At 39.6% G+C, this 24,105-nt stretch overlaps 2 protein-coding genes across 3 annotated transcripts; one reads left to right on the top strand and one right to left on the bottom strand.

Moving 5' to 3' along the window:
• Positions 1–234: 234 nt before the first annotated feature.
• LOC113672926 (transient receptor potential cation channel subfamily M member-like 2) lies at positions 235–23,946 on the top strand. Of its 2 annotated transcripts, none has more exons than XM_089204950.1 (33): positions 235–477; positions 810–914; positions 1,120–1,214; positions 2,568–2,730; positions 3,784–3,948; positions 4,307–4,504; positions 5,127–5,304; positions 6,392–6,569; positions 7,346–7,490; positions 7,810–7,879; positions 8,317–8,417; positions 8,772–8,906; positions 9,033–9,080; positions 9,191–9,292; positions 9,727–9,992; positions 10,425–10,653; positions 11,505–11,707; positions 13,540–13,696; positions 14,306–14,434; positions 14,950–15,198; positions 15,724–15,901; positions 16,480–16,612; positions 17,316–17,524; positions 18,004–18,136; positions 18,320–18,930; positions 19,320–19,501; positions 19,936–20,021; positions 20,562–20,663; positions 20,871–20,957; positions 21,476–21,581; positions 21,934–22,077; positions 22,483–22,596; positions 22,960–23,946. In XM_089204950.1, exons 2-33 carry the CDS (start codon positions 840–842, stop codon positions 23,077–23,079), a joined length of 5,091 nt encoding a protein of 1,696 aa, XP_089061076.1. In that variant the 5' UTR covers positions 235–477; positions 810–839; the 3' UTR covers positions 23,080–23,946. The 2 variants fall into 2 exon arrangements, with proteins under 2 accessions (XP_089061076.1, XP_089061075.1); XM_089204949.1 differs by having other exon boundaries at positions 440–722.
• Positions 12,048–13,113, bottom strand: LOC149046858 (ephrin-B2a-like). The gene has a single exon (XM_089204954.1). The coding sequence runs from the start codon at positions 12,988–12,990 to the stop codon at positions 12,529–12,531; it is 462 nt and encodes a 153-aa protein (XP_089061080.1). The 5' UTR covers positions 12,991–13,113; the 3' UTR covers positions 12,048–12,528.
• Positions 23,947–24,105: the final 159 nt, after the last annotated feature.

Below are 24,105 nucleotides of genomic sequence, written 5' to 3'. Positions count from 1 at the left end.
TCGTACGCCACACGGTTCATGGAGTCGCACAAATACTACCGTGTTAAGTCTTAGAAACAAAACAAATTCTTTAGTGTAGTTTGACAAAGACGAAGCGAAGGCAATTTTGTCTCTAGTCTGACTCCAAATAATGTTTAGGCCACCGTTTCCATCCTGACCTCAAGGCTTTGTCAATAAACCAAATGTATAATCCTCCCCGGACAGGTCTCTTCACAGTCGTCTCATTGTATTGTTTTCTTTGTTTTTTTTTGTTTTTTTGCTCCCATTCTGTTGCGTTTGATAAATTCCCCGTTGCTCTTAGACTCTTACGTCGCTCGCCTTTTGAACGATGATCAGAGTATCTTGGGATCTTTCAAGTGTGTCAGACCGTGTCACACAATAGCCACGTTATAAATAATTGACACGTCAATACGTAAAAAAAGCACGTGCTTCTCGAGTCATGCAACAGTGTTTTGCAAACACACACATCAGCCAAAGGTAAACCTACTTTAGGAACTTCACCACCTGTGCTGTGAACTTTGCGACGGATAAGAGCAAGAATGTCATAATGAATAATTTAATTTTGAAACTGGAACTGTCGTAGGAAGCTTCAAATTAATGACTTTAGATCAGTTGTCAGTGATTCCTTAAGTGTGATGCAAAGCTGTCACCTGGTGCGAAATTCCGTATTCCGAGTGATTCAAGAATTCCAATTCAGTTCTTTTCATGGAAGATCCTTGGCAGTGAGTGACTTGTGGTTTGGGGAAATCAATGAAAACATCTCACCTTACGGCTTCTAACTTTTCGTTTTCGTGAATTTTAATTGTTAGCCGTAATCACGACATTTGACGTCGTCGAAGATGAAAGAGGTTAATTCAAGCAGGAGTAACCTCATCAGTTCGGACGACGAGAATGAAAACATCGACGGAAAGCCGGTAGGTGGATGTAGAAGAATAATTTTAACAGGTGGTAACAAAATTAATCTGTCTAAAAATTTCCTCCAGAGGTAGGCGCGTCGAGTGACAATTTCCTCGAATAAGCTTAAGTTGAAAGTGCATTTTAATATTCTATTGAAACAAGATATTGTTATTTGTGTATGTGTGTGGCCAGTCGACTAATATTTCTTACCACGTCTTGTAGTCAAACACACCAGAAGCCAAAGCATCATGGATTTACAGAACTTTCAGGAAAAGAACCTGCCATTGGTTTATTCCGTCCACTCAAAATGATTATAGGTAAGCACAGGTTAAATGCAACAGAAAAATACTAACTGAGAAATTATCAGATCGGTCAGAATTTTAAATCCATTGTAGCAACAAGACTTGTAGGAACGGAAGTCGAAGATGAGACCCCAAAGAGTGATAAGCACCTCATTTCTCCCCACAATATCACCCCTAAATCAAACATTAAGGCAAAGAGAATAAAAGAAATTATCCAAAACTCTAGAAGCTCTCAATTTGTAGCTAAATGCTCTTTAGAATAGAGAACAGTATGGAAAACTTGCATATTGATTTTAAGGCTTAGCGGGTTAGAGAACTCGATCCTATTGTGTCTGTTTGCACTCCGCTTTCTCCCGCCATGACGCATTCTTTTGTAATAATTCACTTGCATGGTGACAATCAAACGCTGAAAACCGCTCTAGAGGAGAACAGTCGTGCGTATTCAGGTGTCACGCATGCAGATATAATCAAGCCTTTACACCTAAACATCATTGCGCATATTCTGCATACTGTTTACTATACCTTTCCTGGGATGTTGACAAGGAGAATTTGTTTGACAATATTAAGTGCTAGCTTCTTTAGTTTGTGATCGTTTTCCTTATTGAAGGGGGCCATTGGGATTTTCGGTTTCGCGGTTTTGGATTTTTTGGATTGGTTTTTGTGCTAAAAAACTTCCGTTTTTAGGTTTTGGAGTTTATTAAAGTTTGCGGATTTATCGTGTTTCAGCATGTGGTTTTCGGCTTTCGCGGAAAACTCTAACGGGTTTTCGGATTTGATATCCGATGCGGTTTTCGGTTTTTCCTATTTGTCCTATTTAGGTTCCGGTTTCTCTTCGATCTGAGCGGCAATTAGGCGCCTCCACTGATTATTGAGAGGAATACGTGACAAACCAATTGAAATATCGTAGGGATCCCTAGGGGTTTCACGCTTCTTTTAATAACTGGGATCTGAAAATGTACCGGTTTGGACAGTTTTGCAGTCGAATATTTTGGGGGTTTTTCGGTTTTGAATGATAATTTTCTACGGTTCTGCGGTTTCTAATAGGCCCCGATGCCCCGCTTCTTATTCCCATGACCTTCACGCTTTGACCCATAACAGTGACCAGCTTCTAATTTCTCCTTGCAACATCTCCTCTCAGTCAAATGAGAGGTGATGAAATAATCACCAAATAAAGAAGCTCTTAAGAGTTTTACCGGCTACAAACGGTCCAAAGTTATTTTACAATCGGTAATCTATTGCGGAATTCGGTAACTTTTATAACGTCCAGCGTGCTTACCATACATTAGGCTAGCTGCCGCTGACCATGCATTAGGCTAGCTGCCGCTGTCCTCTATTGATCTCACTCGTTTTCTTCGGCTTCTCATCCAGATGCTGTTGTGGGCGCTTGAAGCAGCACCATAACGGTGAAGCATTGCTGTCGACTGGTAAAGCAGGAGACAAATGGCAGGTATCTAAACATACTATCACCAAACCAACCAATGCCTATGGAGAACTAGAATTTCAAGGAGCCGGACAAGTCAGCCGAGCCAAGGTAAGGAAACATTTGATCTTACAAACGTCGTCTTTTCATTAGCGATTATATTAAATAAATCCTATTTCGACCTGAGGATTATTTTCAAGTAAATGAATTATTTTTCGCGGGAGCTGCGATTAAAGAAATCGCAGGATTTGAACCACTTCGAGGCCTAAGTATTTTCGAGTTTCTTTTAAGGAATTTCTACAATTGCAGCCCGCCAGTGAGGAACATTTTTATACTGGTAATTTCTTTTTTCCAAAAAATAGATGAAGATGTTAATTATTCGCTACGTCCCTGGTGACGCCGTAGACCAGCGAAATCTTGCAATTTCAAAAAAAAAAAAATTTTAACAGTGGTTGAAAGCTTCATTCTCACTGCAATCTTACTATTTTGGAAAGTTTGTAAAGGACAATATGGAAAAAGAAAATTTAGACAAAGAAAAACTTTGATTTCCTGGAGAAGACCTGAACTCTAAGCTAGTTACGATGTCGCAGTTGGATGCGCTATCAACTGAGCTGCAAACAACCTGCTTACGGCCATGGGCGGGCAGTATGAACTAAGAAAGAGCTGTGTTTTTCTCCCTTCATGATTTTGCGTGATTTGCACTCCTAGTAAGCATGTGATCATTCTGATTTGGTTAAAGAAAGCGGAAAAAAGACTGCCGGGCAGGATAAGCCGCATGGTCATCATTCACGAACTAGGCGCATATATTAGGTACATATCTAACGAGCGTCCTGCCTACTAATTTATAAAGGGGTAAGTTTCTAAAGAAACTGTGGTGCTGCGTCGGTGGGAGAGTATAGAAGGTAATTTAGTGTTAACAACTGGGTTGAAAACGTAAATTAGCCACCGTAAAGAGTAAAAAAGCTGACGTTTCGAGCGTTAGCCCTTCGTCAGAGCGATTAGAGGGATAAACCCCTAATCGCTCTGACGAAGGGCTAACGCTCGAAACGTCAGCTTTTTTACTCTTTACGGTGGCTAATTTACGTTTTCAACCCAGTTGTTAACACTAAATTACCTTCTACTAATTTATAACATTCTCTTTTCTTTTGTCTTTTCTTTGACCAGTATATCCGTGTATCTCAGGACACAGATCCTGAAATGGCTTTGCGCCTTCTCTGTAAGGAATGGAAGCTGGAGCTTCCCAAGCTTCTTATCTCAGTGACTGGGGGCGCAAAGAATTTTGTGCTTCATCCGAGGCTGAAGCAAGTGCTGCGACAAGGCCTTCTTAAGGTACATTGAGAACTGATTCGTTTACACAAGAGATGTTTTGATATATTCTGTATCTGTAGCAAACGAAAAAGAACCCTAAAAACTCTCAATTTCTACTCTGCAATCTGAGTTTGAAACAGAGACTTTTTGGAGTCGACCCGCTGAACAGCGACTCAATTCGTCAGAGTTTTCTTTGTTGCTTTGGTTAAACATCCAAACCTTTCAGTGAAACTGATAGCAGGGAGGGAAAAACTATAAATTGAATCGCGGCATGTTTTAGTAGTGACGAGACCGAGCATGCCGAGAAAAAATATAACACCCAGGTGTTTTCCAGTGTTTTACTTTCATTTCAGTTGGTATTTTTGCCTTGTCTTCACAGGCCGCGCAAACCACAGGAGCCTGGATCATGACAGGTGGCACGAACACAGGTGTGATGCGTCACGTTGGGGAGGCTGTGCGAGGTCACACAGTTATGTCACGTGGTGCTCAACTGAAGGACAATACCCAGCAAGTTCATTTGATTGGCATAGCGACCTGGGGAATTGTGGATCACAGAAAAATTCTCGTCGGTAATCAGGTGGATTCTTAGCTAACAATTTAGCGAAGCAATATTCGAAAGTCTTTGGATTAATGTCGCTATCTGGGCAACTGTGCACCTACCCCTCCCCTAACCCAGCAAAAGTCAAGTGACATCAAGCAAGGGTTATTGTTGGGTTAGGAGAGGGTTAGGAGCAAAGTTGCTCCGTTACTGACATTGATCCAAATCCAATTGAGCCCTTTTCGTGGGAACTTTTCATCGACTTTCCTTCATCCCCAGTGTATCGCTAACCGAACTAAAAATGCTAGAAAACGTTAATAAGAAAACTATCAGAGCTCCAGGAATAATAATGCTAATGATAATAGTAATAATGCTAATGATAATAGTAATAATAATAATGATAATTTGGCGGGAGGGTAGGAAATTATAAATTTCTAAAGTTTCCAAAAAAAGGTTAATTCATTTTAAATGAGAGTAGGTTAATGTCATGTTTATCACGATTAGCGATGTCGAAAGAGTTGTCAGGGTGAGTTCTCAAATTTCCTCTTGGTCCTCTGCTTATTACAGATGAACTTTCTATTAGTCATCTCCTTGACTCATATGATTTCAATCAATAGAAGCTCTGCTCATTATTCAACGATCTTGAAACTTTTTTTTTCAGGATGTGGTGTCTTATCAGATGACATCCAGTAAGATGTCACAAGGCGCATGCCTGGATAACAACCACACACATTTTATTTTAGTTGATGATGGCACGATCAATAAATTTGGAGGAGAGATTTCTTTTCGTGCAAGTCTTGAGAACTGTATCTCACGAAAACAGATGGAGAAATCATGTGGTAAAAAACGAATTATTGTCATTTTGCTGTTCATAAGTGTTTTGGTCGTCGTCAATCCTTGCCCCAATTCTATTGTATATGTGGGACGTTCCATGATAGATTTGGGATCTTAGGCAGTCACGACTGTTACGCTTATGAAAAATATCGAGTTAAAAATTGTACTTAAAATTGCCTTTAAAATTTTGGGAATTTATCTTTCTGTTTACCTTTTTCTCACAGCACTAGATCTCATCTCATGCATAATGAAGACAGGCAACATTGAATCCCAAACACAAGAGTGATTAATTTTCCGTCGGGTATTCTCGTTCCCAGACCACTCGAAATTTGGTGATCTCTCTTTGTTTTGTATGGGACAGTTAGGAAATTAAATAAGTTTTTTTAGTGTACGTTCAGAGCTATTGTCCTGCTCATGAAACTTTTTGTTTCTCAGCGTTCTCGCTGCCGTCTTCTCCCTTTTTTACTCGCGGTCCCTATTGCTAAAGCGACGAGATGGTTAAGATTCAGATTAGTGAAGGGATATCGCTTATCAAGGTTACTCCTAAGTGAACTATAACAAATATTGATCTTAAGCTACAGTAGCATGCAAAGCGAGGGGACTTTAATTACATAGTGTTTTTCAGCTGTTGTAAATACAATTTATTCTTCTTCGCTTGCACTAGACTCTGATCCCGGAGCCTTATTTTTTTGCTAAAAAAAACCTGCCAAATGGTGAAAATGGGCTGGAGAAGACTTTGTATCTCATTTGATCGTCGAATAAAAAACCGAAAAAAATTTTGAAGGCAGAATACATTAACGACGCCCGTATAATAGAAATCCTTAACCCTTTACACCCTAACATCGGAGTGGATATTTTCCATATCGTTCTCTATACATTTCCTGAGATGCTCAAAAAGGGAAATTGTTCAACAATCAGGAGCTTCTTTTGCTGGTGATCGTTTCCTGTATTCTTTTAATGTGTGATTCAGAGGTAATATTGTAAAGAGAAATTAGATGCTAATTATTCTTAGGGATCTAAGAGTTAACAAGCGTTATTCCTGTCAATAGTTCCAGACAAACTTATTTCTGGAATGTTTTTTTCTGTTCATAGAGCGAACGCATGGTGTACCTGTGGTACTGCTCGTTCTAGAGGGAGGCCCCAACACCATTCGCACAGTCTTAGAATCTGTTGGAAGGAGTCCTGCTGTACCAGTGGTTGTTGCCGAAGGAAGTGGCAGGGCGGCAGACATCTTAGCGTATGCTCATCGCTTCATTTCTCAGAGTAGCTGGTGAGTGAATGTTTAGGTTTACTATGGGCTACACTGAACAAACGAACGCAGCCGTTTGTGAACAAAGTTAAGAATGTTACCTTTTAAGTCACCCAATTATAAACAACATAGAGAACGGTTTCCCACTGAGAGCTGTAGAGCCAGCACCAAATTAAGTAATCGAACTCTAGTCAGAACAGACACGGATAAAGCATGGAGCTTTAATTCGATAATTTGGCTCAATCGCGGAAAAAGTTACTGGTGAACAAGTTGCAATCGGGTTTAGCTCGTATCTGATAGACTTGAAGTGGCGCGAGTTTTCTAGACTAATCAAAGAGTAAAGTTCAGCAAACCAGTAATATGGATAGCTCTCGACTCTCGATTGATTTCTCTATAGTAATGCTGTAATCAGTTTTATAGGACCATCGTGGAGCAGGGATTAGACATTGTCAATTAAGGACACACGAACTTGACTTTCAATTATATAGGGGATGACATAATGTTCACAAAAGTGACGTCGTTTTACTCAAGGTGTTGGGAGAGTTTTTTAAGGAGACTCGTGGGGTGATAAGAAAAAGTTGGATATGCTTCCCACTAACCAACAAGTGACATTTGATGAAACGTTTGCAAGAGGGAAAAATATGGGAGAACACTTACGCGAATAAATCTAATTAGTGGAAGAGTGAAACACGCTTGAAATGTTGCTGTTAGCGACTATATGTCTTTTCCCCTTTTTAATCTGCTCTTCTATCAAGTAAATGCAGTATAAAGTTAGCAGTCTTGACTTTTTTTCACAGTGATGGAGACCTTCAGGAAATGGTGGATGTTGTGGAACATCATCAACTGTTTGTCAAAATAGAAAAAGCTTTCCCTGAATGTGACGAGGAAGAATGTCTGAAGATCTACGAAAATGTCCTGAGATGTGTAGGAAACAAGAGATACGTATGTCCGTTTTTGCTTAATTTTTCTTATCCAGTTCTTTTTCCCCATTGGCCCCATTCCCCTACCTGTTATGTGCAGAGGTCATAACTAAGTGAGAATACCAGAGACTATAGTTAAGGTTTCTGAGAAGTTTTAGATTTTGACATCAGATCGCTGAGGCTCAAAGGTGAAAAGTAAAATCGCGACCAGAATCCTAACGTGTAGCTGAGAGCTGGCCTGACATTCCACCGTCTGTAGTTGCTGTGGTCTTCTTACTGGCATCAAATCAGTTCCTGATCCCCCGATTACCTCATTTTCATCTACTAACGATCTTTTTTAGATCACAATTTTCAGTGTGAACGAAGATGGGATGGATATTGACCGAGCAATTTTGAGAGCACTTTTAAACGGTAATTCGTCATAGGTAGATCCATGCCTATTTTCCTCTTTTAGATTGAACTGTGAAAAAAAATGCAATGAGAATCAGGAAATCATCCATTTTAAGGGGCCTTCGTTTTGATATAAAGCAAGAATCTCAGGACTAGCCACCTAATGAATATATCATCATCTAGTGGGAAATTCTCTCGGAGATGGTAAACTGAAGAAAATAGTTGAATGTTTACGGTGAATCTGACTTACGAGGGCTGACATATATTTGATTCGTCTACCCACAATTAGAGTTTTTTCTAATTTAGATTTCATAAGTTAATTCGTGGTTGCCTCAACCGAATTATGATTTCATCGCCACTGCGATAGACTACTTGCATCTTTTGATTGTTTAGCTGTGAATAAAAGCTTCCTCTACAGATGATCTTGGCAAGTCTAATCCATTACATTCACTTTCAAGGTCACAGTGCTTCGCCGTCCCACCAGCTGAGTCTGGCTCTTATATGGAACAGAGCTGACATCGCTAAGTGCGAAATCTTCAAGGAGGATCGTAAATGGGAGGTTTGAAGAAAATCTCTTGTGCATCCTGTTGAAACCATTAGGGACTTTAAACGCTTTAAACGATACTCTCTCACCTCATCCTCACCCGCCTGATTCCCATGAGCTCGTTGGTAAACCTTAGTTTGTTTACGTTAGGACAACTCCCTCAGTTTTCCAGTGTTCTTGCAAGAGTTATCTTTACAGCTATTTAGTAATTTTATTGAAGAATCTTGTGGTGAATTTACAAAATTAACATCGCCAACGAGCTCTCCATTCTAACTCAGGATCTTTGTTATGGCTATGATTGCCAAAGTTTTTGTGGCTACAGTTAAAAATTCCTCATCGGTGACAATTTGTTTTTCTGCATTCCGTCAGATTTCGGTATTGGAGAGCGCCATGTTTGAGGCTTTGGTGAAGGACCGTGTTGACTTCGTTGATCTTCTCTTGGAGAATGGTGTTAGTATGTCGTCGTTCCTCACTGCTCGCCGTCTGGAGGAACTTTACAGAGTTGTACGTTAATTTCTTGCACTCTTGTATTATATTTGTTGAATTTCCACATCATGAGACATAAGTTGTTTTTGGCTGATTATCGAATGCCTTGATTTGATCGGGGATCCATCTTTTTTTATTCAACAGAGGGCAACAAAGAGCTTCACACTTTATCGACTCTTTGGAGGGAAAAAGGTATCACAGGGTGCTTTAAAATTTCCTCACGTTTTTGCGGTTAAACATTCTCATGAAATCTCTGATGAGTTTTGCAATTCACGATTATACTGATCTTTACTGTACTGCAGGCTCTTAAATCCTTCAAACTGGGAGACTTAGCAAGTGTCACTGAACGGCTGTTGGGAATCAGCTTTGTTCACCATCACAAAGAATATGGATCGATCAAGAAGGTAGACGTATTTAAACTGCAAATTATAGAATTTCAATCAGGTTCGTCGCATCCATCCTCAAAACACGGATTTCTTTTTTGGTAAAGACTTCTTCGAAGTCGAGAAAACCCTAAATTGATTTCATTGTGTACATTCAACAAGTAAGCCTACAAACCTTTGAAGTTGAAGTACGTCCGGTTAAAACGGATCTCGAGGCCAGCACGCTTATGGCAATCAGCTTCCAGTGGCCCTCTTAAAGTCACGCGCCTTGGTGTATACGTGTCTGGCCCTTGACCAGATAAACTTCGTACTCATCATGAGTTGGAAAGTAGACGACTTCAGTAAACTTCCGTTAGCTTACACACACCTTTATCACTGACGCTTGACATTGGATAAACTCTTGGGTTATTTTTCCCAGGCCTTGAACTAATACTCAAAATTGTCTTATTTTCCAGGGTATAGGAATGGCGAATATGAAAATGTTTATGTCAACCGCAGACGAAAGCTACTTTGGCGCAGGGTTCAAGTTACCGTACAACGAGCTCTTAATATGGGCAGTACTCTCTAATCTCCACAAAATGGCACTATTTTTATGGGAAAGAGGTGATGAGAACCTTGCCAAGGCCCTTGTGGCAGGCAAATTATTTAAGGCTCTCGCAGAGGAGATGGCAAAAGAGGAATTGAAGGCAGATATAACAGAGGAACTCGAAACTCATTCACGGTATGTGTCCATGCTTTTTAAGTAAACCATCAATGATAATGCTTTAGTATGACTTTGAGAGAGACTGAAACACCCATGGACTATTTTGAATGAGTTCTTATGACCAAACTAAACAAAACCTAATTTTTCCAATTCGAACTTAAATCAATATATTTTCCTTTACATAGACTACATGAATAAAGACTTAATGTTATATTCTTAGTCATGCGTTTTTGTCCTTAGATTGGAGAGATTTGAACATGAAAACCAAAGTTAGTAATTTTCCGTGCTTAGCGATGTTCCCCTATTACTGATATCGTAAATCGGGCCTTAAAAACTTCATCTGTCTAGTGATTAGTTTAAAGGAGAAAACGGTAAACTCGTAACTGTTCAGTGATGAATAGATAGATATCTTGTGCTCATAATCTTATGGCTGATCATGCTTTTTTTTAGTGAGTTTCTGGGTATTGCTTTGGGTTTACTTGATGAGTGTTATCGCTCAAATGAAGACGTGGCACAGCAGTTGTTGACTTACAACTTGGACAACTGGGGAGACCAGTGCTGTCTGTCACTTGCTGTTGCTACAGGGCACGAGGAGTTCGTTGCTCACCCATGTTGTCAAACCCTGCTAACTGAGATCTGGATGGGAGCCATGAAAATGAGCGAATGGTGTTCAGTCAAGGTAGAAGTTGTTATACGGTACCATCCTTCTTTTATGACTGCGATAAAGCCAGTGTTATTAGCAAGGTTCTCTAACTGTTTAACCAAAGCCATACTTATCATAAAATATCATTGCATGTATATAAGTTAACTTTGAGATGATAGATGGACAACGAGCTATCCTAACCCAAATAGGTCTAATCCCTGTATACAAGGGCGAATGGAATTGCCAATTAAATAAATATAGTCCAAAAAAACTTGTTGAAGAATGCTTTTCCATTTAACGTCGTAAAACCAAAGAAATTATAACAGCTGATAAGAAGAAACTGGAAAATACCTTTCAGAGCCTGTTAGAACTCAACATAAAAACAACCAAATTGCATAAAGCGCGGGAAAACGCGAACCACCTAGTCGTGATTGGTTTTAGTTTTGTATCTGATTGGTGGAGAAAGTGGTGCGAATATTCTGACCCAATCACAGAGCGAAGTAAAGCAAAACCATTGCAATCTCGGATTACTTTCGACACTCAATTGAAATTGCTCTATTCTTTTAATTTTAATTTTGATAAGTAACCACAGGATGATGGCAAAGGGTATTTAGATTAAGTCTCGTAAACTTAAAACTAAGCTAATCATAGAGGTCAATCAGAACCAAGGAAAATGTTGCAAAGAACAAACGAGACCTCATTGGAAAAACTGCATGAGGCGCTAGAAGTTGGCGCGAGTTTCTTAGACCAATCACAAAGAGAGCGCTTATTGTAGGATCTTGCTATACTAGCTATGTAAAGAATATTTGAGAAAATGGGTCACTGTGGTTCAAGTTTGTAGATTTTGAGTCTTTATATGTTGAAAGTGCAGTTTTTTTTACTTGCAGACCGTTCTGGGCGTCCTGATTCCACCTACAATTGCATTCTTAGAGTTTAAAAGTAAGAAAGAACTGTGTCAAATGCCAGTCACATTCGAAGAACACGAACAAGGGCAAACCGAGAAAGGCGAAGAGGAGACTGGGAATGAAGAAAAATCTAACGGAGACACCGCAGCACGCTTCTCCAAAACAGATTCACAAGTACATCTCAGGTAAACACTGTCATGGAAATTCTCCTCTTAAATAATTTCGTTTCTTTCTTTTGTCTCTTTGTTTACAAAAGGAGGCCATCTTGTTTGGTGGTAATAGTGTCATCATAGTGCCTTCCTGGGGTCTCTGAAATCAACAATAATATCTGATAATAGCTTTATAGGGGATTACGAAATGGAACGATTTTCGCTTAAATGTCAAAAGTAATACGTAAAGGACTAGTCTGAGGTCCCGGGTTCAAGTCCTCCACCCTGCGTTCAAATCCTTGGCTACACTTTATATACAGTCAACTGGTATGTCTGTGGCAAGTTGGGATTTTCAGCGCTATGTTTATTGACAATGTTTGTTTCAGTTTGTTTATTTTAGCCGTGAAAAGCCCCATTGGGGAAGTGGTCTCTTCATGTTAAATTAAATCATTATGAATATCATTCTATATTTTGAGTTTGTCAATTCAATGAATTTTATCACACTAACGTGCTACATGAGAATACATTCATTTAAAGGCAGCAAATCTGTGATGATGTCACTTGTCCCGTTTTATATCTAATCGAGAATGAATCTCGCCTTACTACGGCTTGTTTGCAGAAGTAACAGGTCCCGATCTTCTGCTCTAGACACAAGAAAATCTTGATAATAATGGAGAAACGCTTCCATGTTTTCTACATGCAGTTCGCTGTCTAATTTTCTCCGTGTTCCCATGATCGTCATTAGCATACTGTTAAAGAGAAGATTGACAGAAATCCGTTATTCATCATGACTTGGATGTACAATAAGGTCATGGTTACTTCCTCTTGAGCTTTGTATACTTTCATCCGACAATAATTCACTGAACGTACACAATCAATTTCAAATTTTGCGTCTCACAATGCCCTCCTTTTTTGTTGTCAAGGGAAGACAAAAGTCCGTTTGAGGTCGAAATTAGATAATATGTTCTTCCGAGTTGCGCATAGAGCTCGTCTAAAACAACCTTCTTGATTTGCTCAGGATCTTTGCATTTGAGCAGAAGCTTGCCATCTACTGACGCGTCACAGAGATTATATCCTGCTGAGCCAACTCGCCACACATTCTCGAACATAATATCGGGAGGCATTCGTCCATTCGAGACATCACTGTTAGGGCAGATGATTGCAAGCTTATCCCCCGCATTAAGAATCAGCGCTTTGTTTCCATTAGCAAAGTATTCGCCCTCTCTAGACCACACTACCGAAACTTCCTTAGCTTTGGTATCCGCGAGGACAAAAACAGCCGCGACAATGAAGGACAAAACACTTCGAATAGGAATCATATTGTAATTCAGTCGGCTGTGAAAATGTTCTTCCACTTTATTGTCTGCTTGCTGGGTTTGTTATAATAGTGATTCCCGCATGGCGTTTGAATTATTAACATCTTTTAGTCTTTTTCGTAATTTGCTTGCAGCTAAGGTGTCTATTTAGCTGGTAGCGAGCAAGTTTTTTTCCGAGTATTGACATTGTGTCGCATGGTTTCCAGTGTCACTTTGTTTCATGCGCTGGTAACTTAACCCACCGTCGAACAATTGTGTTATTGACATATGGGTTGTTTTATTTCTTTTGAATTCCTGATTCACACAATTCTTGCGTTAAAAAAAAAAAAGGAAAAATGTTTCAGAGGCGTTACTATTTTCATTCATTGTTATCTTTCGTTTACCTTGAGAATCTAATGACCATACAAGTGTTTGCAGTAAGTTCGATACATGTGGGCAAATTAATTGTAATTGAGATAACTTCCATTTAAACTTAGTTTAGTGATACACAGAAATAAAAGGGCACTGCTCATCAAACTTACATGGACAATTCTTGTAATTCCCGTTAAATAGATCATTCTCGCCCTCCAGCCGTACAGAAAGCACGGACTCTCTGAGTGTGAAAAAGCGATGGATGGATGCGTCTGAGAGTCCTATGGTAGATCCCAGTTTAGGACGGAAGCTGTTCGATTTTTATCGGGCGCCCATCACCAAATTTTGGGGAAATGTGGTGCGTAGTTTACTTTGAAATTTGCCAAACAATAAGAGGTAGAATAATTAAGCTTTGATCCTGTACCACCGGGTTATATAGTTTGCTTTCTCGGGAGGACAACATGGTGGCCGACAAGGGGTCGGAGCTTTTCTTACGCATTGCCTTCCCTCTTTGTCTTCGGGGTTGTTGTTTGGATGCATCATACATCGTGTACGGCTTGTTGCATAAAAAGCTCAGACGAGGGTTGTGAAGGTCAAAACTCTCTCTCCTTCGTCTCTGAAAACGATTCTTTAATTAATCAATTTACGTTTGAAGGGGGTAGGGTAAGGACCGGTTCTTAAGAAACTGTGGTGCTGCGTCGGTTGGGGGGAATTACGAGATAATTTGGTTTTATCAAGAGACATGATAATGTAAATTGGCCACTGTAAAGAGATTCTGAAGCTTACGTTTAAAGCGTTAGCCCTTTGTCAGAGCGAATGTTCTCTTAGCGGTGGCCAATTTACTTCATCGGCTCAGTTGATCGAACCAAGTTATCTTGACTGACTAGTACTTTTTTCATGGGGGAGGGAAGGAGGCGACTGTATATCTTCATGTACGCTAATTGCACGCGTTATTTTCTTGTTGCAGATTGTCTACTTCATGTTCCTGATTTTGTTCTGTTACGTTATTTTAGTTCGTCTTCCTGTGACCCCCCCTCCCCAAGAAATCATCCTCATCATATTTGTATTTACATTGTTTACAGAGGAAGTTAGACAGGTTTGTACAAATGTAACCTTTTTCATTTATTTCCCCATTACATCCAACGTTTGACATGTTTGCATTGTTCGGTGTTCCGCCTCTTTTGAAAGTTCCTCGCGTGATCATTTTTTAGGTTTATATTATAGCACTCATAGATCTACAAAAACTTTTCTTTTCCTAGAAAATTTTCTTTAGGCCAGCCATATTGGGCTTGGGTAATTTATCACTCTTAGTTAATTTATCAAACAAAGAAATGATCCCCGCTGGTGAACCACAATTTAAACAATTGCAGAAAAGAGTCCTGAACACATTTGGGCTACGAAGCCACGCATTGAGAGTGCGGCAGATTTTAGAAGGTTCATCTTTCACTGGAGGAAGTTACAATGTTAAACCAAAGCAATCCCTTATAACTGTTGACACTAAATTATATCGAAGATTTTTCCTAACATTTCAAAAAGCGGGCAAGCAGCCAATTTGACACCGTTCTTAAAGGGTGATTTACTCACATCTTTCTTTCCTTTAATCATCAACAGGTGCTTCATTCGGAGTCTAAGAGTCTACTCAAGAAATTTAAAGAATGGGGTTCCTGCAAATGGAATTTGTGTGACGGTTGTGCCATTCTGTTATTCTTTGTTGCTGCTGGTTTTCGCTTGAACCCAGAAACTCTCAAAATAGGTCACATTCTTTACTGCCTCGACATCATGTTGTGGATCATCCGGGTTCTCGACATTTTCTCGTTTAGCAAAGTGCTGGGACCGTACGTCGTCATGATTGGTCGAATGGTACGCATAACTCAATGGTACATGTGCGGCTCTTAGGCTGTATTGAAAAAAGGAAAATTAAAAAATTGTTTTAGGATATTAAAAAAGTAAATTACTTATTGTGGGGTGTACTTGGCAATTTTAGCAAGTCTACAGGTAAGCCATTGTAATAAGTACAAGCATATAGTACAAATCAAATATGGCATGGTTGAATAACAAATGAATAAATATATTGGGTATTGACAAGCTTGGAGGAAGAGTGAGATTCAGAGCTACCGAGAAGCACATCACTATTATGTGAATACGAGAACTTAGAACCTATGATGGAAACAATCTCTGCCTTGCACAGTATTTTCATCATTTTCCAACACTGATATGAAGAATAAGGGTGCTCTCAGTAATACTGAAATTACTTAAACCACGGATGAAAAAAAAAAAAACTTCTCACTATTTGGAATGACATCTGAAGTAACTTGCCAGTGTTAGTTCCCTATAATGGCGGGCTGACTACAACTTGACTAAACCAATGGTTTTGTTTTTGTTCAGACAATCGACATGACGTATTTTCTGCTTATCATGGTGGTGTTCCTGATGGCGTATGGTGTGGCGCAACAAGCCATCTTGTTTCCCTACGAATCGGGTTCTTGGAACCTCATTCCCAAAGTTTTCTTCAGACCTTACTTCCAAGTCTATGGCGAACTGTTCATCGAAGATACCAGCCATGGTATGTTACCTTTGTTTGTATTTCCTATTAAAACAAATGACGCAGAAGAAAAACAGATGTCAGATGAAAAACCAAGCAAGGGAATGATCCTCGCAGGTGGAGTGCGATTTTATGAATTGCAAAAAAAAAGAAGCCTGAAAAACATTGACTTGACGGGATTCAAACCCATGCCCCTAGATACTAGATGGGTTCTACTACCAGCTGAGAGAGCAAGGCCAAAACGCTTATTACTATGCAGCGATTGTAAACCCAATTTTTGAGAGTTATTTGTTTGCCATCTCTGTAATACCACAATTGTGGGAAGTCCTTTGATGTTTATTGCCGATCATCGAGGTGAGATTAGCCCTGAACTAAAAAACAATTGGTTCCGTCTTCAACGTGAGTGTTCAGTGCCGGTTGACAAGCTTTGAAAAGATTTGTTTCGTACCTATTGGTGTACAAGTTGTTGTACTTTTCTGGAAAGCTGGTCTACATACTTGCCCCGTCATCTTTCAACAGATTTCATCAGCTACTGGTAATTAAGGCGGTCGTCGTGTGTTACTTTTCATTGTATTTCCTTTTTGTTTTTGTTTTTGTAGAGGGTCAAAACAGCACAGCGTTCAACACACCTCGTTTTGATGAATTTGGTGGAACGCTCGTCACTGTTATTATGGCGCTGTATCTGTTGGTCGCCAATATTCTACTGCTCAATCTCCTCATTGCCATTTTCAAGTAAGTCACAGAAACAGGGGCTCATTGGTACTTTTTGAGGTGGGGTACTATTAACCACATAGAGTCCAAGTGTGTCCTACCTCTGTGTGTCCTAACCTGCTGATGTTATGTGCTATCATTTTAAGTAGCCTGAGAGCTGGCTCGAAGCGTTAGATTGTAAAGAATGGCTGAGATTACGCATCTTGTAAAGTGACCGTCTCGGCTGTGGATAACAAACCAATATCATGACAGAGTTGTACTAGGAATTGTACAAATGTAACTAGTCGAAATGTGGCGGTCAACATGGAATTTTTACTTGAAATTTTTGTCTTTCTTTAAACAATTTGCTTCATGTTACCTACTTTTCTACGTGGTTCAACATTTTTCTGATTGCCTATATTTTATGATCATTATCTTTCAAGCGTTCAGTAGACAGGGTCCTGAATATTCTTCAACTGACCACTGCATACACTATCCCTATCCGCTCAGTGTATTGAAATTTACCCATAGAAAACTCTTGAGCAAGGTGATTACAATTTATAGGTACATCCACCTAGCGTTTCACTAATTTTATCTTCGCGATATTTTAAGTAAGAATGATAGACCGCAATCGATTAAACTAACGCGGGCATTTTAATTCTTTAACGATGTGTTTTTATGGGAATGTTTCGAAATGGAAGTGACTTTCATCTACTATGGTTGTAAATCTTATTTGTTTTGTTAGCAACACGTTTTCCTATGTTCAAGCCAACTCAAACCAGATCTGGAAATTCCAGCGGTATCAGCTGATCATGGAGTATACGCATAGACCCGTGTTGGTGCCTCCGTTTATTATCATCAATCATCTGTATCTCATTTACAAAGCTTGCTGTAGACCGCGGTGTTGTGTCAAGAAAAGCAAATTGAAACGGAAAAGGGCAGACAAAAAACTAAGTGAGTAACCAAACATAGAAAGAATGTCTTGCTTAGTGTAAAGAGATTTATAGATAACATTCACGGAAGAAGAAGAAAAAGCTGGAGAGAAGAGGAGAGAATTATCTCGATGGAGTTGAGGTTGAAAGGAGCCCCTTACCAGCGACTTCCAGTACAATGTGTAATACACAATCCTCCAAAACCTGGCCAAACTTGCATGACAATTTATGATTGAGGAAGGCGCCTTAGTGACTCTGGATACAACTGTTTTTCTAAAAAAAGCTATAAAAAACTTTCTTTTTGGTTATTTGCATTTTCCCACATTTTAGCCCCCTTAAGTATAAAGTTCTCATCGGTTATTATGATTACCTCGTTATTTGGTTAGACGCCACTCATTGGAAAAGCACCCTGTTAGAAGTAGACCACTACTTACTCCTTCTTTTACGAACATGATTTGTTTCCTTTAACTCTCGCCGTTTCGTCTTGTTTCCATATTGTAGAGCTTTTTCTGGAGAGGCAAGATGTACATAAACTGATGTTGTTTGAAGAACAATGCGCTGAAAGCTATTTACAGCAAAAGGACACGCTGTTCCATGCTACACCAGAAGAAAGAGTGAGAGTCATTGGATTTAGGTAACTGTGCCTGACAGTATATCTTGCCTTATTACTCTAAGTCCTGTTTGATTTCTTGTTGCTCATTTCGTAGTCAGATTTTTCTACCGTTCGGCCATGATTTCTTGTCACTTTTCCGATCCAAAAATTGGATCTTGGATCAAAAATGGTTCATTCTTATCGTTCTTAATGTTTATCGCTCAGGGTTGAATCCATCAATAATCACATGAGAGAGACAACCCGGGAAAATGAAACAAAAGTCCAACAAATTTCAAAAAAAGTCACGAGCATCGACGAACGCTTAACAAGAATGGAAGAGTACACTATACAAATTCTGGATATGCTTGCGAACGTTAATGGTCCTCTGTCCTCCCCTGCGGAGGAGCGTGAAGATGCCATGTCGGAGACCAGCTCGTTGAACATTGAGTACAGGGATCAGGATGAATTTTCACCCAGAGTTGGCCCTAAAAGAATGTTCAGCCGTATGATGAGTGTCCCAGCGTATGTACACCGACAGCAAGCAAGCTCAAGTCTCCGTCCTACACCTATGTACTTCAGACATAAACTTCCAAACAGCAATCCTTATCCATCTTGGTACCGTCAATTATCAAAAAGCAACTGGCACCGGAGCAGCCTTGAGAAAGCAATCCGTAAATTTAAAAGAAGTGTCACTTTACCTTCGCTGGATGAGGTGTCTAAGGGCAGTGGCGGAAAAGCGGAAAAAGGAAAAATGGAAGCGCATGTTCCTTTCGCGCAAGTTTCATCTCGGATGCCGCTGAAACGTGCAGACAGTGAGGGAACAGTCCAAACTCAAGGTATGTTCTGGAAGCACTTAGTTATTTTCTATTTATTTATCGCTTTTCATTACAGTAGAAAAGCTTTGCTACATGTGATATCAATACAGTGGTTTTAAATTAAAATTCGCTGGAATTCTACAACAGCTTAGCTAACATATAGTTCACTAGCAGAGGTTGTTGTGATCTCGTCTCAGAACTTTTCATGTGAAATTATTGAAATACACCACAGATTAACTTACGGTCAAATTTAATATTATGGTTTTTAAACCATAGCCGGTAGTTAAAATTACCGGCTACCCATTGGGCAGCTTTCCAAGAGAAGTCAGCCATTGGATAAATTGGTTTTGAATCCCAGGAAGTGAACAATCAGAGAACATTTGAGCTACTCAGTCTGATTTAATTTTTAGCACAAGCCGCCGCTAAAGGCAAAACCCGCAAGCGGTCAAATACACTTCCTGATAACGTACTATACAGAGATGCGTTCGCAGCAGCCAGAGAACTGGGACTGCACGTGAAAGCGAGGCAATCACCTTATCCATTGAGCGACCAACAACGTTACCCAGTACCAGACTTCCTTGTTGATTGGCAGGTAACGCAGTTGTTTTTGTTTTTATTTTTGCTCTGAAAAAAGATGGAAAAACTTTCCACTAGCTTTTTCTAGATGTAATTAACGTGTCTAACGGCTCCTCGCCTCAACTTCAGTCTGACACTCTGTGAGCGCTGTTGAGTTCCAAACAGAATGTAAAATATGAGTTGCCTAGTTCTAGTTCTCAGGACACAAAAAATTTGGTGATTGCATGTTTTTATTTTGCCGGGGATGGTTAAGAAATGCACGTAGGAGACGAGCTATTGCTCTTCTCATTGAAGTTTTGAACCTTACAAGCCAACTGACCAATGATAAGTAATTTTATTTGTACCATGATAAAGCATGCTACTAAACCTGAATACAATGTTGCAAGTATAATGGTGCAAAGATAATGGTATAATTCAAAGAGAGTTTAAGTTGAAGTGATTTTCATTTAGATGCCGTTCCCAGGCTATGCTCCGCCAGTGTACACTGCGCTTGATGTGATTCAAACTCCGGAGTGGGCCGACGTTGATCTTTTGGAGTAAGTTAAAGGAAATACTTGAATTCCGCTTCCTTGCACAGCCAGCTTCTGGTCCATATGGCAACATTGGCTGTTATATGTGAAAAGGTCACAACAACTTGAAGTCGAGCGCTTGACTTTTGCGATCCCCTAAACAATTGGAGTTTTGGAGGATTTAAATTAGTTCTGGTTATATCTCTTCTAGTAAAACGAAAACTGTTCGTCAGCGGGGAAAAAATACATAAATACATCTAACATGTACTTCGCTATCAAAAGTGGTCAATATAGAGAATGCTTAGTATCTTTAAAACAACATGCGTCTGTAATGACTGGTCTGTTTACAGCAGTTTCGTTTCTCTATGGTTGACAAGCGACCAAGTGCGAAGGGAGCGCGCGAGAACTTGAACAACATGGTCATTCTGCACTTGCTCTTTGGAAGATAAGAGAAAAAGATCCATGAGCGGACTGGTTATGATGGAACTTCTCTGTATGTTGAAGCTAAAAGAAACTTGCATTTCACATCTGATCCTACAAACCTGATTACTTTTTGTGATCTTTTAGACCTGCCTATCAACATGTAGAGCTGAATTTCAATGACGTTGGAAAAGGAGTTGATCGAAGAAGCTACATGAAAATTTACGAAGTTGTCAACGGTATTCCACGGTGGGTCATAGAGGTTTCCTGTTGTGTTCTCCTTTTAGACATTTCCTTGAATTGAACCGGCCACATAACAATCTTCGTTTAAGCCCCTAAATACCATATTCTTTTGTATTGAAAGTTCTGTGCTAAATGTTGCGCTTTATGCAACAGTTTATGGCTTTGGGCAAATTGACGTCGAATTTTCTTTTGAATACCAACTGTCTTTGCTAGAAATCCAATGGGTCGAACGGGAATTGCCGCGAGAGGTCTTCTTGGCCGCTGGGGACCAAATCATTTTGCTGACCCAGTTATTACCAGGTAAAATTCATCCCTTGTCACTGTTCTTTAATATTCGGGTAATGAATACTTTGTAGAAGAAAGGCAAAGCTTTGTAAGGTCTTACATATTCACATTTGTTTTTAAGCCTTTGCTTAGAGAAGTAATGAAAACAAATTTTATCATAACCTGCGGATAAAATTGCATTAACTCTCCGATGCATTTTTAAAGTTGTCATACGGAATAACTTTTCTATTTTTAGTGAGGGAAGTAATGTACTGCCCGACAGATACCTGAACTATGCGAAATTCTGTCTCGTCAGGCTCACGTAATATCTTCACAAGGACATGCTTGCTATCGCTGAAGGTGCTGAATACAAAGATTTCGTTCCAGAATTTTTAGTCATTCTACTGCCTTCATTGATCGCTGATTGCCAATAATTGATTAATTATTGTATAATTAATTATTAGAATAATTGTCTGACTGTTCTGAAGCTGAGTCTGTATGTTTCTGTATAAACTAAACACTGAAATTCTTAACCTTTTTTTGTTTCCTAATAGGTGGAAGAGGACTCAAGATGGAGCAGTTGTTGAACGTTTCGGCAAATGTGTTATGGAATTTGTCGCAATTCAATTACGCGACACCTTGGAATGGGCGTTACCAGGGGTTCGTAATTACGGCAAATTCTCTGCCTGCCCCTTTTTCTCATCATGATTTGATCTATTCCATTCCTTTCCCATCGGAGATAAAATGGGCCACGTCTGAGAAACCCAAGGGCGAAAACAAAACACGACATCTGTTCGCTGCATAAACAGACGGTCGTCTCATGGAGGTCTTACAGAGATCTTATAGGCGGCGGTAGACTGCCCGTAACTGGCTTTTATTGTATCAAAACCCCTTCTTATCTCCTCTGTCTCTGTAGTATCATGCTAATTTAACGCGAATTTTTTAAGTCCCGCTTTACTGAGGACCCACTTCTTCATAGACCGTACTTCTCACGGATGAATGTATTTTACAGGGAACTGTTGAGGCCGAAGAGACGTTTCCAACCTACCTTCGTAATGAATTTTCCGCTGAGGCTCTCTGTTCTCCAAGTGCGAGTGAAGACGAAAAGCAACTAATGTCTGAACGTCTTGAGCAACTTTTTTCCAACGGTATTCCGGTAAGTGGATCTAATTTACCTATCACGCCTTCGCTTTGATCTACTCTTGTTGGTCCCACTGAGGTGTTCTTACAATTTAAAAAGCCTTGAATCAAACAGGTCGAGGACAGTATAGAAGGCAACCAGATTCTTTTTCAAATTGCTTGAATCTTAGTGACTGAATTTTTTCATGGGAATTATATAAAAATCTGTCATCGTCTTCTCTGTCCGGATAAGAGATATGCAATGCAGGATCCACAGTACAACCAGCATAATGTAAACTGCGGTGGCTGGAGTCAAACCTGAGCTACACTTAAGTTGTCGTTAAACCGTGTGTTTGAAAATGAGATTTAGAGTTATTATTGGAATACTTGTGTTTTACAACTCGACTGTTTGCTGTGATACTCGATTGACCCGTCTCCGTAGGTTTACAAAGGATATGTGGATGATCCGCGTAACACAGACAATGCTTGGATGGAAACAATAGCCGTGAGTTTCCATGATGATACAGGACTCATTTTGGACAGCGTTCATTTTAAGGTAGGTATTTAATAAGGTTATAACAATTTGTTCCATGTCTCCGCTACAGTGACCTAGCGGAGCCCCATATTAAAACGAATCGCAATATCATGCTCAGATCTCTTCTAGTCATGTTGTAGTTGAGAAGAGTAAGACCTTGACGCCAATTTAAGCCAAACGTAATCGAAGGCCTAGGTTTCACGTATTTTACTTATTAACCAACATTTGGAAACTGTATGGAAAAGTTACTCAACACGTGCATACCTAAACGTTTATTGCAGCGTCTTCACCGCGGTTTTTGCGCGTTTGTTTGACCTTTCATATTTAGCTGGCAATTTTGTTACCCCTACTCGCACTAAAAACAGACTGTTTTTCTTATTCAAGACTTGTATTAACGCCCGCGGTCTCCAATGGCAGGAAGTCAGCAATCACCTCAAGTTACAAGCCAATCACATTCCATTCTTGAAGCGAGTTGCAGAGCTTCATGCAGCCTTGTATGACTAGCCACTATCCTCATCGGCTCAATAGAGGATTAGGAATGGGCTGTTTGCTTTTTATAGAGAATGCTATATTATTAACCAATAAAATAAGGAGCCATCGAATAAGGCGAAACAGTTTCTCAGAAAATATCGTAAAAAATCAATCCGAACCAAAAAAATTCGAATGTTCACCCTCTCCCCATTCCTTTCAGAAAATGATTTGCACCACTTGTTGATGTAAGCTGTGTTAACTACGTGGATAATGAATAAAGGGGGTAGGTTTCTGAAGAAACTGTGGTGTTACGTCAGTGGAAGATATTATAAGATAATTAGGTTTTATCAACTGAGTTGATGATGTAATTTGGCCACCGTAGAGTTCTAAGGCTGACGTTTCGAGTGTTAGCCTTTCGTCAAGAGCGAAGGGATAATGGACTCCTTTTCTCTTCGCCAACTAACGAAAATACTCTGTAAACACATGCAAGTATTATCTATCGACTTGAGGTCTTCCTCGATTTCACCTTAAGCAAGTCTTGTATTGGTGACCTTAAACATGCACAGTATTTGGAGGGAATTTTTTTTGGAGGAAGAAATATGCAGGGACGTTTACATGAATAAGTTAATGAATCTAGTTTTTGGTTCCACGATACGTATTATTGTCACATTTAATCTACTGGAGGCGATCTATCGACTTGATTTGAGGAGTTAATGAATGCAATGAGAAACTCGCATTGAACTTTTTAGGCTTTGAGCCAACGTATCTTTATGGGAAATTAAGTTGGCTCTGAACCAACAAAACAGGGTTTTTTTTTTAAATGTTGAGTTTTGTTAAATGTTGAGCTTTTCCGATCCTTCATTAAATCAGTGATTAAAATCGAGAAAATTTATGACAATGGCAAGTAAACCGCTTTGTTTTTTTTTGGCATTTGGATGTTTCTCTGACATTGAACTTTTCCCGGTTTAGTTTCTACTTCCGTCACCGCATTTCCATAAACCTTAGAACAGGTGTCGTTCATTGTATGTTCATTTCCATGCTCTGTTTGGGTCGTAAGGT

The sequence above is a fragment of the Pocillopora damicornis genome, chromosome 4, assembly GCF_964200805.1.
Source record: "Pocillopora damicornis chromosome 4, jaPocDami1.2, whole genome shotgun sequence".
In the NCBI taxonomy this organism is placed as follows: Eukaryota; Metazoa; Cnidaria; class Anthozoa; order Scleractinia; family Pocilloporidae; genus Pocillopora; species Pocillopora damicornis.
The sequence above is the reverse complement of the archived record's forward strand: the minus strand, read 5'-3'. Positions and strand labels throughout refer to the sequence as shown.

What these genes read in the sequence shown, in the direction of transcription:
- LOC113672926 (XM_089204950.1), top strand. Translation starts at nt 840, where the DNA reads ATGAAAGAGGTTAATTCAAGCAGGAGTAACCTCATCAGTTCGGACGAC. An exon ending in GAACTCGAAACTCATTCACG is followed by an intron (nt 9,993 to 10,424) that starts GTATGTGTCCAT and finishes GCTTTTTTTTAG; the next exon opens with TGAGTTTCTGGGTATTGCTT. An exon ending in CATCGAAGATACCAGCCATG is followed by an intron (nt 15,902 to 16,479) that starts GTATGTTACCTT and finishes TTGTTTTTGTAG; the next exon opens with AGGGTCAAAACAGCACAGCG.
- LOC149046858 (XM_089204954.1), bottom strand. Translation starts at nt 12,990, where the DNA reads ATGATTCCTATTCGAAGTGTTTTGTCCTTCATTGTCGCGGCTGTTTTT.